Raw genomic sequence first — 12,722 nt, 5'->3', positions numbered from 1 at the left:
CTCCAGCTGTGTGTACCCGTTTCTCACATATGTCAACATGTATGCCCGCACACGGGTGTTTTCGTTTTCCCTTCATCCCCTCATCTCTTCAGTGTGTGTGGAAGGCTGCCGAGGATTCGCATAAATCGCTCAGGTGGCATTTTATGATCTCCCAGCAGTGAAAGGCCTTTGGCGCATGATAATGACCTCATCCTAATTACAGCCAATAAAAAGGACAAACTCTCATTCTGCTCACCTCAGGGCCCCCGATACCAACTATCTCAATACCCAGCCCCCCTCTCTGTCCTGTGTGAGTGGGATTTCAGTCGATCAGGGAAATGAGGTGGGAAGATATACTGACGACGAGTCCTAGAACGGCGAGGGAAAATCAGGTTATTCTCCCAGATAGTCTCTATCTCTCATTCCCTCCCATTCCTCAGGCACAAAGGCAGTCGCGTGTGGGTCTGCACGCGCGTGCACATCAGGCTCTGCCGTGAGAAGGCGTCTTTACGAGCCATAAAGAGGGATTGGTGTCTCAGCAGGGAGCTGGATCTACATGATCCGCTCCTTTATCTCTTCCTCTTCGCCCTTTCTCCATCTCTTTATCACGCACACACAATGGCTGTCATTGGCTAAATAACAGATCACCCTAAATGCTCAGGTTCAGCTTCAACACAGAGTCCAGTCTTTAGTCGGGGAAAGGACACGTAAAGTATTTCTTTATGTCTATGTCCTGACACCTAGCAAGGCAACATTTTATACAGTTCTGAAAGGCAGGCAACTCAATTACGATAACACACTTTAGTCAGATTTGAAGACAAAATGTAATGTGCCCTTGCAGAAATGTTGTGTGAAAAATATATCCAAAATTTAGAGAGAAAGATTGTTTATTTCAATTAATACTGACACATGCACAAAATTAAAAAACAATCACAGAATATCTTAAAAGATTTCTCCCAACGTGCATCTCCTGCAACTCAGATACATATGAAGAAGTACACATAAATCTCACAAATGTCTCAATTAGAGATCTTAATAATGACACAAACTGAGCTCAGATTTGCAAAGTCTGCAATCAAAAGTCACTATTATTGAAGATTTCAGCATCGAGTCAAACTTTTCTCCTCCAATCCAAATGACCCACATCCAGATCACCCACCTCTACTTTCTACATTTATTTCACTGTTCCATAATATTAGTTTATTAACCGTTTTCTCGTTTGTTTCAATTGTTTCTATTGCAATTGTAGAGTCTGAGACTAAATTGAAACTTTGATCTGAAACTAAAATGATAAATACAAACAACAGATCTCTATCAAATCTCTTGAGCTATAAAATCTTTTTAGCAATAAAACGTTGGTTATTTTCATCTGGTTATTGATCAAAGTATTTTCATTTAAAGTACCAACTATTTGTGCGCTATAAATTGTAAAGCTTTACAGGGGTATTGGTAAGCTTCATCAAAAAATGTCATTCTGTCGTCATTTTCTCACCATCAAATTGTTACATTTATTTGTTATGTTTAACACAAAATAAGATATTTTAAAGAATGTTAACAGCAAACAGTTCTGGGGCACCATTGACTACCATAGTATATTTCTTCCTGCTATGGTAGTCAATATTGCCCCAGAACAGTTTGTTTACATTCATTCTTCCAAACTATCTTTTTTTTGTTTTAAAAATGTATACAGATTTACACAGCTTGACAGATTTTTCCCAGGCAAAATATTCATTTAAACATGCCTCCTAAATGATTTCATTGTAGCCACATTCTAAAACAACATCAAATCCAATATATCTGCAGTATAACAAATGCAAAAAAATTAAATATTTTAATCAAAGATAAAAAATTATAGGTTTAAAAAGTACTTGATCATTTGAAATCATCAGCAGGTTATAGAAGTTTATATAGATTTTGTATAGACGTTTACGTCTCACTAAAATATGATTAGATCTTCAGACAGCACAAAAGACAGCGAGAGAATGAGATTGACAGAGGGAAGGAATTGATAGACGGGCCAAACAGATCGATGACATCACAAAGCTTTTTATCGGTGAGTGCAACCACGATCCGCGGTGTGCGAGCGGATCACAAAGCGCTTTAAGGGTGTGCATCTAGAAGGTCTCATAAATTCCACAGAGGCCACATTTCTCTACCCCGCAGGACGTTTCTCAGAGCCTTGAACGGCAAACATCGATCCCTTAAAACCTCTAACCTCTCCGCTAGTTCTCTCTTTACAACCGCTAATGAAGAGAAAAATCTCTCTCTCTCCCCTTCTCTCTCTCCCCCATTTGTCTCGCTGACCCTTTGCCTCCTTGTTTCCTCTCTCTCTCTCCCTTTCGACAAGATGGACCGCTGGGAAGGATTCAGCACTCTTGAAAGGGAGCGAGAATAGAAAGCGGGGAGGACGCCATTCATCAGGGCTTTTGTTAAATCAACAGATTTAAACATGATTTGTGGAGTCCAGGACAGCTGGAAAAAATATAACATTGGCTACAGGATTTGTTGTGGACGCGTGCGCGCACGAGAGAGAGGTGGACAAAGGGTAGAGGGCCGCTAAAGGAAAAGCATTTCACCGGGAAGGACTGAAAGCTGTACGATGCACATACATCAAAGCCGGCTTTAACCTTGTGGCTGAATAGCGGACTGCTCGGAGACTGAGAAATGGTTAAGCTCTCTGAGTTTACTGTCATGCCACGGTTTGTTAATATCCCCGCTTCGGAAGCCAAGCTAAAAGAAATGGATTCATTTATTGTGTGTCCTGGCTATCGGTCAATGAGAACAATGAGCTTTTCTGGCCTGGCCATTGTGGCGGAGAGTCAGTGTTTAAAAAGGCTGGAGCACCGGATACAGGCCTGGAAAAGCTTGAATAACAGGAGGTAACAGGCAGACGTTTTTCACATCCAGCTGCTGTTCTGAAATGATGAGAACGTTGTTTAGATGAGGGATGCTGCAGACTTGCGGTTCGGCTTGAATTAATAGAGCAGTTATGAGGTTGACAGAAAGTGGGAGGGGCTTAGAGGCAAAGACAGGAGAGGAGAGGTGCAATGAATTGATTGCCTTTTTATCGAAATGATGTAAAAATGCTTCTCACGAACATTCGGCGAGGTCGTATTTCCAGAGGACGGCTTCGTTGCCTGACCTCGCCACTTTCCCGACTGAGATAACTCCTTGACTTTAATGAAGACTGAAGACGAATGCTTTGTCTTTTAGGGAGAAGATAAGCCTCTTTCTTCGAGGGAAGAGAAGATAAACCCTCCCTTTTAGGGAGGGGAGAAGATAAGCCCCTCCTCTTACAGGGAATAACTTTAAGGAGGTAGATGATTGCCAGTATAAAACTGTCATTTTCTTTATATTTATAGAAAACTTATATTGGGATGACAGAATAAAGAAAAAACCTGCAAGGAAAGGACAGACTATGATGGCTGTTGACACAGTCTATAATTTCTAGCTGAATAAAATGATAATAACATAAAATACACCAATGAGTATGTTTTTGTGTTTATAAATACAAAATGAATATGCACAGTACACAGACATATACTGTATTATGTAAACACAAACTTGTATTCTGGATGCGATTAATCGTTTGACGGCCCTAAATATCATTTGAAATGCAAAATTGTATGTGTGCGTGTATGTGATTGAATAAACCACAGACAGCAATAAATAAATAAATGATGCAACTGAATAAAACAAAATAATAAAATAAAACAAAATTGTGTGTGTGTGTGCGTGTGTGAATGGAGCTAAAACAACATGTAAATAGCACTGTTGTCAGATTTTATTGCTGATTTAAAAAAATATATACAAATGTTATCTAACTAACGCTTATGGAAATGTCTGACTTTCCTATTCGGAAAGACTGCGGCGGTATGCTTATCGTTTTTTACCCCTCTTCAGCCTTGTTTCCAGATTTTACAATTGGATTTGTCATCCAGTGTGTGTGTGTGTGTATGTGGGTTTGTGATTACCAACTGATTTTAAGCACTACACTCATGACTACAGACTGAGCAACAGCTGCCAAACAATGAGAATCATGCGATTGCAGTAATACAATGTTTTTTGTACACCGCAGCAAAAGTGGCAACAGACTCTTCCTGCTAATAAAAAGTGAAGGTTTTACCAGGACTGGTGAAAGCTTTGTGTTAAATGATCTAAGACAGAAACCTAAAGGTTTAAACACGAGGACAAACTAAAGCACTGAGGTGTTCCTGAACTCTGGGTTTCTCCCACAGGACTGTTTGTGCACGCAGAGCATCTCTTTGGCTCAGAGACGCCTGCTACATAACAAATGACTGTTGATGATAAAAGTCGAGTGTGAATTGGCAAGTGCAAATGAACTGAAATTAATCTACCAGCGCATGCATTCATTTATTTTCACACGCAACATGCAGAAAACAGCCGAGAAAAAATAAATATGTAGGGACAGCAAAGCAAGCCATTTATAGGTTGTTTCTTAAACAGTGTAAAAATGTGCTACATGAACGCTAAAAGCAACCGTGAGTAAAGCTCTGAAGTGATTTTGAGATCAACTTATCATCTCTAAACTAAACTGCTGCAATGTTCTCTTTGCCAACCTTTTTTTGCATGCGAACACAAAATGATCCAGAATGCAGTGGCGCGTCTGGCCTTCAATGAACCCAGGAGAGCGGGCATTACAACTCTCTTTATCTTTCTCCGCTGGCTACCGGTTGTGGCCCACATCAAGTAACAAGCACCTGAAGCATGAGTAAAAACATTCACTTCTACATTTCCTCCAAAACTCTCTTGTTAGCAGCTCGGTTGTAAATAAATTAGCCTGACCAACTATACAGCAAATGCTCCCAAAGCAGAAGCTGCTTTAAGAAAGTAGGCAGCTAATTATACCATCTAAAATCCCTCGATTTTCCCAACATCATGATGTGCATTTATCACGGAGGCGGCAATCCCAGAATATATTTTGATGAGCGCACCGAAAAAGCACAGTCAAGAGAAATGCTTTTATTAATAGTCTTATTGCAATTGAAAATGCAATATTCTTTCCATTATGTGAATTGTGTTTTTACGTTTATTAGAATATCTTGTCTCAGCTTAGCAATATGATAATGCCAAACTCGCCTTCAAATCAATTATGAGTCAAGTCTTATGTCCACTTCACGTGATGAGCACGGTTTCTAAGACACAAGTTGCTGTCTAAGAGCACTTCAAATCACTCACTTTTGAGATTCTGTGAAGGTTATTATGCTGGAGTGTTGCTGCCTTTGTAGACAGTACAAAGCAAAACAGCTTTACAACAAACCTATATTATATATACTTTATAAAACTGTGGGATGAGAGACATTGTACCTCAATGATGGAAAGATCGTTCCAACTCCATAAAACAACTGAATCCCTCTATCTTCCCCAAAACTCTATAGATGCAATTCATAACTGTTAAGTCACTTTCTTTTTTACTATTCACCCACACCTCTGTATTCGTGTGTATTGTGTACCTTTAAAAGCAATTCCGGAAATTTGCAGGGTCTCCCTTGAATAGCTTTTGTTGCATTTGCAAGTTGCATGTGTAAAAGTGTCTGCTAAATGAGTTAATATAAAATGTAACATCTCAATTCAATAATGGATCAAATGGATCCTCCTGCCAAGTGTTCAAACATACATGTCTCCTGTATTTGTTCAAACAAATTGTCATCATCTCACCAATGTCTCAAACTGTGCTCAGATTTGCCTTAAAGTCTGCAATCATGATTCAGAAATTTCATTAGATTGGCTCCTATTGAGGAAAAACACAGGCCCCAAATATATTTTTAAGAGCCACATAACATGAACTTACATTTTCAAATGACGTACTTTTAGTAATCCTGTTGTATGTACATCTTCCCTCTCATAGAATTTCCTGTAGCTCAGAGGTTAGAGCATTATGATACCAACGTCAAGGTCATGGGTTCGAGCCCAGGCGATTGTACATAGTCGGAAACAAATGTATCGTAGAGTCAGTGCAATGTAAGTTGCTTTGGATAAAGCGCTTGCCAAATGCGTAAATGTAAACGAAAAACTTTTATGTGAGCAAAACCTATGACAAGTTTCTTCTCCTCAAAAGCAAGTCCACACAGAATCTGCAGACTTTTCATATTAATTCTGCACTAAAATTTAGGAAAAATCTGCAAATTCTTTGGAATAATATCAAATGGGTATACATTTGTCCACAAATATACTCTAAATAGTCTTAAAATGATGCCTGTCTACACTGTATATTTTAATGCGGTTGATAGCGGATTTGGTTCTGCTTATTTAAAAAGAGGCAGAGAAGCTTTGTTATTTATTGATGCTAAGACGACATCTGTTCTGTTTCTGAACAAACAGAAAAGATGCATGTCAAGACCATATTAATATATTATATATACTGTATGAAAGTGTAAAATTGTATTGCTTATAGAGTTAAAAGCAAAAAGAAAGGGGTTGAGTTAATACGTTATCATGTTGATTTTAGTCTGTAATAACGACATTTTTCCGCATGTGAGATATATCTAATTTGTATTTTTGAGAGACATGCAAAGATTTTTTATAAACAACTGAAATCTTCATTAGATCTCCTGAGCAATGAAAGAGCATCTTGCGAGTAATAAAACAATTCTTCCTGGTGACATTCCTTTCAAAATTTAGAGGGAAATGTGACTTGTTTTGTGTGAACATCTGCTTGTTAGAGGAAATGCGTAAAAGGGGTAAGGTATAAAAAAATATCAATAAATCTGACAGTTGAGATCCGAAATCATCCCAAAGCGGAAAAAAACATCGGACGTGATGCTTTAAAGCACAGATAAACCTCTGATTTCTGTATGAAAGCCCTCTCGCGGGACAAACTAACATGTTAATAAATTCGTCCTGAATGAGCTGTTACCAAAGACCTTAAAACAGCTTTACCTCTCAGGCCTGGTTAATTGGCTTTATTGCAGACCTCAGAAACATTTATCTGCATACATCACTGTGATTTCTCAGTCTTGCCAAAGAGAAAACTGCATACAGTATACATAAAGGTGTGTGTTTTCAGGACACGTCTTTCTATCCATCAACTGAAAACGCCCTTACGCATAGCTGTAGGGTGTGTTTTCATCCTCTGGAAATAAACGTGGTAACGCACACAGACAAACACTTTGATTTCTTTCCTTTCAAGAAGCGTGGCTTGAAGCTGCTTTGTTGAGTGAAGGCTTGCAGGTTTTGTAGAGTTTTTGCATTTAGCGAGTTTTGATCATGAAAAGACACACTATGATCCATATACACATACATTTTCACCTTCGTTTGAAGCTGTAAACTCTTCATCACAACTTCAGAAATCATTACCGAGTGTTTACGTGTAAAAATGTTTATGTGCATGTATGCACTTACGGTTCACGTCTGTGGCTGTTGCACAATGTGTGTGTCGGCTAAACAAAACATGAGGATCAGCATGTGTGCATAACATTAAATGAATAATACAGTGTTGAATGCCAGATTCACCAGAGAAAATCACCCCCATGTTCTTGGACGTGGACTTATTTTGCGTTTTTATTGCATGTGCTCCGCCTCTTCCTGCGTTTCCAAGCCCCATCTCTCTCATACAATTTCTCCATCACTCTATCGCATACTAGTGGACGTGGACTCCTGCCAAATTTAGATAAAAGATATGTAAAAAAAGGGCGATTCCATTAAATAAGGTTTTATGGTTTATCTCTGCAGCCCAAAAAGTGCATTTATTGAAACTAATCTGCAAAATTGACTCCTTGGACTTTTGGCACCAGAATCCCAAACTTCATTACACATGACAGATTACAGAACAGTTAAACATCAGTGACACCCATCTGATGTTCAGAAACCTGGCTCGTGACAGTCGAAAAACAGGTTTCAAGTTAATCTCTTGATTCTTACAACCCCACTAAAGAGTAAAATTAGGAAATATTTGATAAAACCTGGCATATCCTTCTGCAGGATGTTATAAAACCAGCTTCCAACGGGAGGGGTGGTGTTGAGCCATTGGTTGCAATTCGCTACTACTAGATGTGTTAAACTAAAGTGGTTGTTTTGATAAAATATAGCATGTAAAAAATACACATAAAAAATAAGTATATAATACAAATACAATTTTGAACAGCAAATAATAGTTAAGTCTAAACTAAATTAATGGCTGCACGTAATAAAAACTACAATTTATCATCTGAACATTTTAAAAGTGGCCTTAAAGTGTAAGTTATAGTAATGCGTAGGACCTACGCCGTATGCTGTGCGTAGCTCTGTGTAGCCTGACGTGCACCTCTCCATAAATGTAACAACGCATCAACTCAACGTGGACCCTCTGCGTACCGCAAGCGATGTGATTGGTCTGTTTGAAACCCTCCCTCAGGTAAAAAAAACTCAGTGATAGCGTCATGTGTCCTCAAACGCATTGCCGAATTAATTATCTAAGTAAATTATTTGTTCTTCTGTATTTAAAGTCCCCATGATCCGGAAGTTGCGATAAATTTTTACTTCCGTATTTTGGCGCATTTCCGAGTGAAATGGAATTTCTAATGAGAAAAATAGCGTCCGTGGCTTTCGCCTTTTTCTGTGATTTGATTAGATGTATAAATGCTATGCAGTGAGGACCATCAGGTTTAGATTATATTTGATTTCTTTGGTTTCTTCATCGTCTCTTGTCTTGGTTTCACACGCGTGTTGAGTGTGGACACCTAATGGTCATTGCCTGTCGACGCGGAAAATGACGCACAAGTACAAAGGAAAACAAGCACGTTACCTATGGCCTTTAATTTTCCTCACCATTATCATAATAATTTGTCATCTCCATTTTCAGTATAATTAAAACCTGCCTAATGTCCCTGGATATTTAGTCCTGACATTCATGGCTTGGCTGGATGAAAGTTCATCTCGCGGAAACCATCTTACTTCCCTGGATTCTGTCAGCTATCTGGGTCATAGCACACATACACAACCCCCTCCCCATTCCATTTATTCTCTACAGCAATACACACCACAGACAACAACTTTAAGATCCACTCACACACCCCAAAAACTCACATAAAAAATGTTCAGTGTCTGTTATCACAATGTTCAGAAAAATAAGAGCATAATATCTAGATGTTCTCTCTTTAAAACAAACACACACACACACACTCGCCCAAAGCCTTTGATACATTTTCATCAACAATTATTGATTGCTGCTCTCTTTCTGTTCCTGCAGAGTCCTTGAATCAATTAGGACACAACAAAAACACACACACATTCACACCCCACTTAATGTCTTCATAGCGTGTGGAAGTCTGAAAGCTAATGTGTGCTTGTTAAGGTAAAAATTGTAGTGGCCAGACGATACTGGCTCATTAGATTCATTTAATTAATTATACACACAGACCAATTAAATGCTTCTGTTGGAGACGGAAAGTCTAGAAAAACCTCTGACCTTAATCCAAGCCGTGAACTTGATCCCTATTAGAATTTTAAACCAATACCCGGACCTGCACTGAATCTCCAGTCAGAGATTTCGACAGAAATCCATCCATGTTTCGAGAGCATTCCAACACCCACAACTCGTCTTTCAAAAACACTACAATTTGCAAAAAGGAAACGAATGCTAGATTTGACCTAAAATAACAATTTTGTTCATGATACACTTTTAAAGACTATGAATAATTCTTTTTCAAACATACTGTTTTAGTTTGTTATTTAAAATGTTTTTAAACGAAACATTAAAATGAAAGTCATTTAAATTATAACATTTCGTGTAATGTTTCTGTGTAATGGACTGTTGTTTTCAGTGTCGACTATAGGAGCTGTACTGTTTAAACGACTAGTCGATTAGTTTTGACCATCCCTAGTATTTAGCCAAAAAAGTTACGGGTTGCAATTTATATTCTTTTCTCAGATATGCATAGCAGAAAATATGAAAAGCATCTGCAGATTATCTTTGGTCCAACCCATCCTCAAGTTGTTCTGGAGCTGGTCCTAACCTTAACAGTATCCTAACAATAAATCTCAAACAACAATGGAAAGGGATATTCACGATAATACCAATGGACCAATCAAAGCAGACCTCAGGGCTGCCACATATACAGTTACCTTTCTAGTTAACATGTTTTATGGGCCCTATTCTTCTCATCTGTGACACCTTTACTCGACGCGACTCAAGTTTTTGTTCGGCAAGTAAAGATAATGTAGATTTATTCGTTCATTATTTCTTTACAATCTTCTTTATCTTTATTCCTTTATCTGCCTCCCTTCATTTGGCCAGAAAATGAACTGAGAACACATTTAGATCGTAAGATAAGAATGAAAGCCGAGAGACAATGCGGACGGATGGGATCTGTTTGGACAGGGTGCAACTAATAATAGGTTGAAAGAGTGCCATCAGATTATTAAATGCACATCTCTTAGACAAACACACAAATAAACAGTAAACTGTTTTTCTGCTATTATAAAAATTACTTTCCAAAATGTAAAACTGGGTTGTAATTTTCCATATAATAAAAATATGTTTTTCTATTGAAGTTTAAACTGCTTTAAATTTTTGCAGCATCTAGTGGTAAGGTTGCGATTTGCAACCAACGGCTCACTTAACCCCTTCTTTCGAAGCACTACGGTGGCGGATACAGGTCTAAGATGCCATCACATTTTCGCTTTGTTGGCCGAAGGAGATAACGAATTTGAGAAACACGCTCCGTAGAGCAGTTTGTCTATTTAGGGCTACTGTAGAAACAACATGGCGAATTCCATGTAAGGGGACCCGCGGTGTATGTAGACAGAAATAGTTCATTCGATAAGGCTATAAAAACGCCTTACTTTGAAAGGTTTGTAAAGACACAGTTAAGCATATTATATTGCATTTCTGTCAATAGATCCTCCAACACACACACATTGGACCTTTAAGCGTTAGCTGAAACCCCAACATGTCTAAACAATGGTCTTGATGGTCAATGAAAAACTGGTATTGTTCTAGAAACCACATTGTTTCTCTTTGGTGCTCCAAGTGGCACGGAAATGATAAAGTCTCTTGTAGCCCAAAGTAACTAGTTGTCCTGCGAAAAGTCGTAATTCCAAATTGAACGTGTTCAGAACAGATATAGACATTGTAACACAGAAATGAACACCGTGAACGTCAGATCGTGAAAAAATCATTAGAACGAGTTTGGGAATTGAGCAGGTCCTTGTTTCATTAATGAGAAAAAACACTCGCAGACACATGATTAGTGTTTAAGAGCCTGCCGCGTGAACTTCTGACCAGAAACTTTATTAACTGCAGCCTTTCAAGCGTTAATGGATGAAACCTTTTACCCTAATGTTTTTCTGTAAAACACACATCATTTTTTAGCGGGATCTGCGGGAGAAAGCCTTTTGAAAATTAAGTCGGTACGCCGAGTGGCATATAAGCACATCTCGCTCTCTCGCGCACACACGGCGACTTGGCTAAACAAAACTTTAACACCATTAACCTCTGAACGGCCTTGTGGGATATTTACTCTTTCATCTCTCGTTCTCCCTCATCCCTCGTTCATAAATATTCATCCCTCTAATAGAGTTTTTCACAGTGCGAGTTCTGCTAATTCCATATGACCCCAACCAGCATGACAGCGCACACGGATGGAGAGAGAGATACATGGAGATAAGATTCTCACCGATGATGTAGGTAAGCAGCAGAGCCAGAGTCAGCGTAATTGCGCTGGCGCTCAGAGCCGTACATTTCCAGTTACAGCATCGGTACGGTTTGCTGAAGGAGAAGAGCGGTCTGGAGAGGGTGGTTCTGGGTAGAGGCCGCGGAGGCGGGGAATACACCGTGCTGGATGTCAGAGGGTAGTTTTGACTGGCTGCGTTGAAAATGGCCGACGAGCCTGAGCCGTGTTTGAACAGGAAGTGCCTGTAAACAGAAAGCAACGTTTTTTTGGTCAACTTGTTTATTAAATTCGTTCAAACACAGACAGGTAAGAAAGAGAGAGAGAGAAGGTGTAAGAATGATACAGAGGTGTAATTTGACTGTGTGATCACTCTTATTTGCTTCGGTTCCTAATTGGAGTCATTTGCTCTCACGTGCGTTTAATTACAGATATTTAACACCAGAGATAAATGAGCCAGTATTAATAGATAACATCCCTTAGATTAATTATGATATTAATTACACCGAGGAGTCCATTCTTGAGTAATTAAAAGGTGCCTACTTAAAAACAATTTACTCGCACATACACTCATCTGTTGTTGTCTTGCGCTCAAGTCAGTCGCAACCCAGATTATCTCATTTGGGTGAAACAGGATATTTAATAGAAAACTTCCACAAGAAATTGATTGGAACTTGTAAAGTGGCGATGTCATTTTAAAATTGATCCAGACCTGAGTGCAAGTTTGCAGTGGATTGGGGAAGTCACCTCCACTATTTTAAGGAGGTCTAAAGGGACAGTTCACCAAAAAAGGAAAATATCTGTCATCATTTATTCATCCTCCTTTAATTTCAAACCTCTATGACTCTCTTTGTTTTTTGAAGAAGGTTGCTAGCCGAACAACAACGGTACCCATTCACTTTTATTGTACGGACACGAAACCAATGCAAGTCAATGGGTACCGCCGTTGTTCGGTTACTGACATTCTTCAAAATATCTTCTTTCGTGTACTTCAGAAGAAAGAAAGGTTTAAAATGACAATAGGGCGAGTAAATAATGACAGAACTTTCCCTTTAAGTCTTAACGTTTCATAACGGCATTGCTTTATTTTCTAATCTATCGTCATTTGCTGTTATCGCTGCAACCTTTGTTATT

The 12,722-nt window shown here is 38.8% G+C and overlaps 1 protein-coding gene across 1 annotated transcript in view; it reads right to left on the bottom strand.

The window, feature by feature from the left end:
• Window positions 1-12,722, bottom strand: part of tenm1 (teneurin transmembrane protein 1) — a 129,142-nt gene that overhangs the window by 51,771 nt on the left and 64,649 nt on the right. The window contains exon 5 of the mRNA XM_079474600.1: window positions 11,595-11,833. Coding sequence (XP_079330726.1) covers window positions 11,595-11,833 — 239 coding nt within the window. The remainder of the gene's footprint in view (window positions 1-11,594; window positions 11,834-12,722) is intronic.

Source organism: Barbatula barbatula (genome assembly GCF_947034865.1).
Source record: "Barbatula barbatula genome assembly, chromosome: 2".
In the NCBI taxonomy this organism is placed as follows: domain Eukaryota; kingdom Metazoa; phylum Chordata; class Actinopteri; order Cypriniformes; family Nemacheilidae; genus Barbatula; species Barbatula barbatula.
Note: the sequence above shows the minus strand (reverse complement) of the source record. Positions and strands in the feature narration are given on the sequence as shown.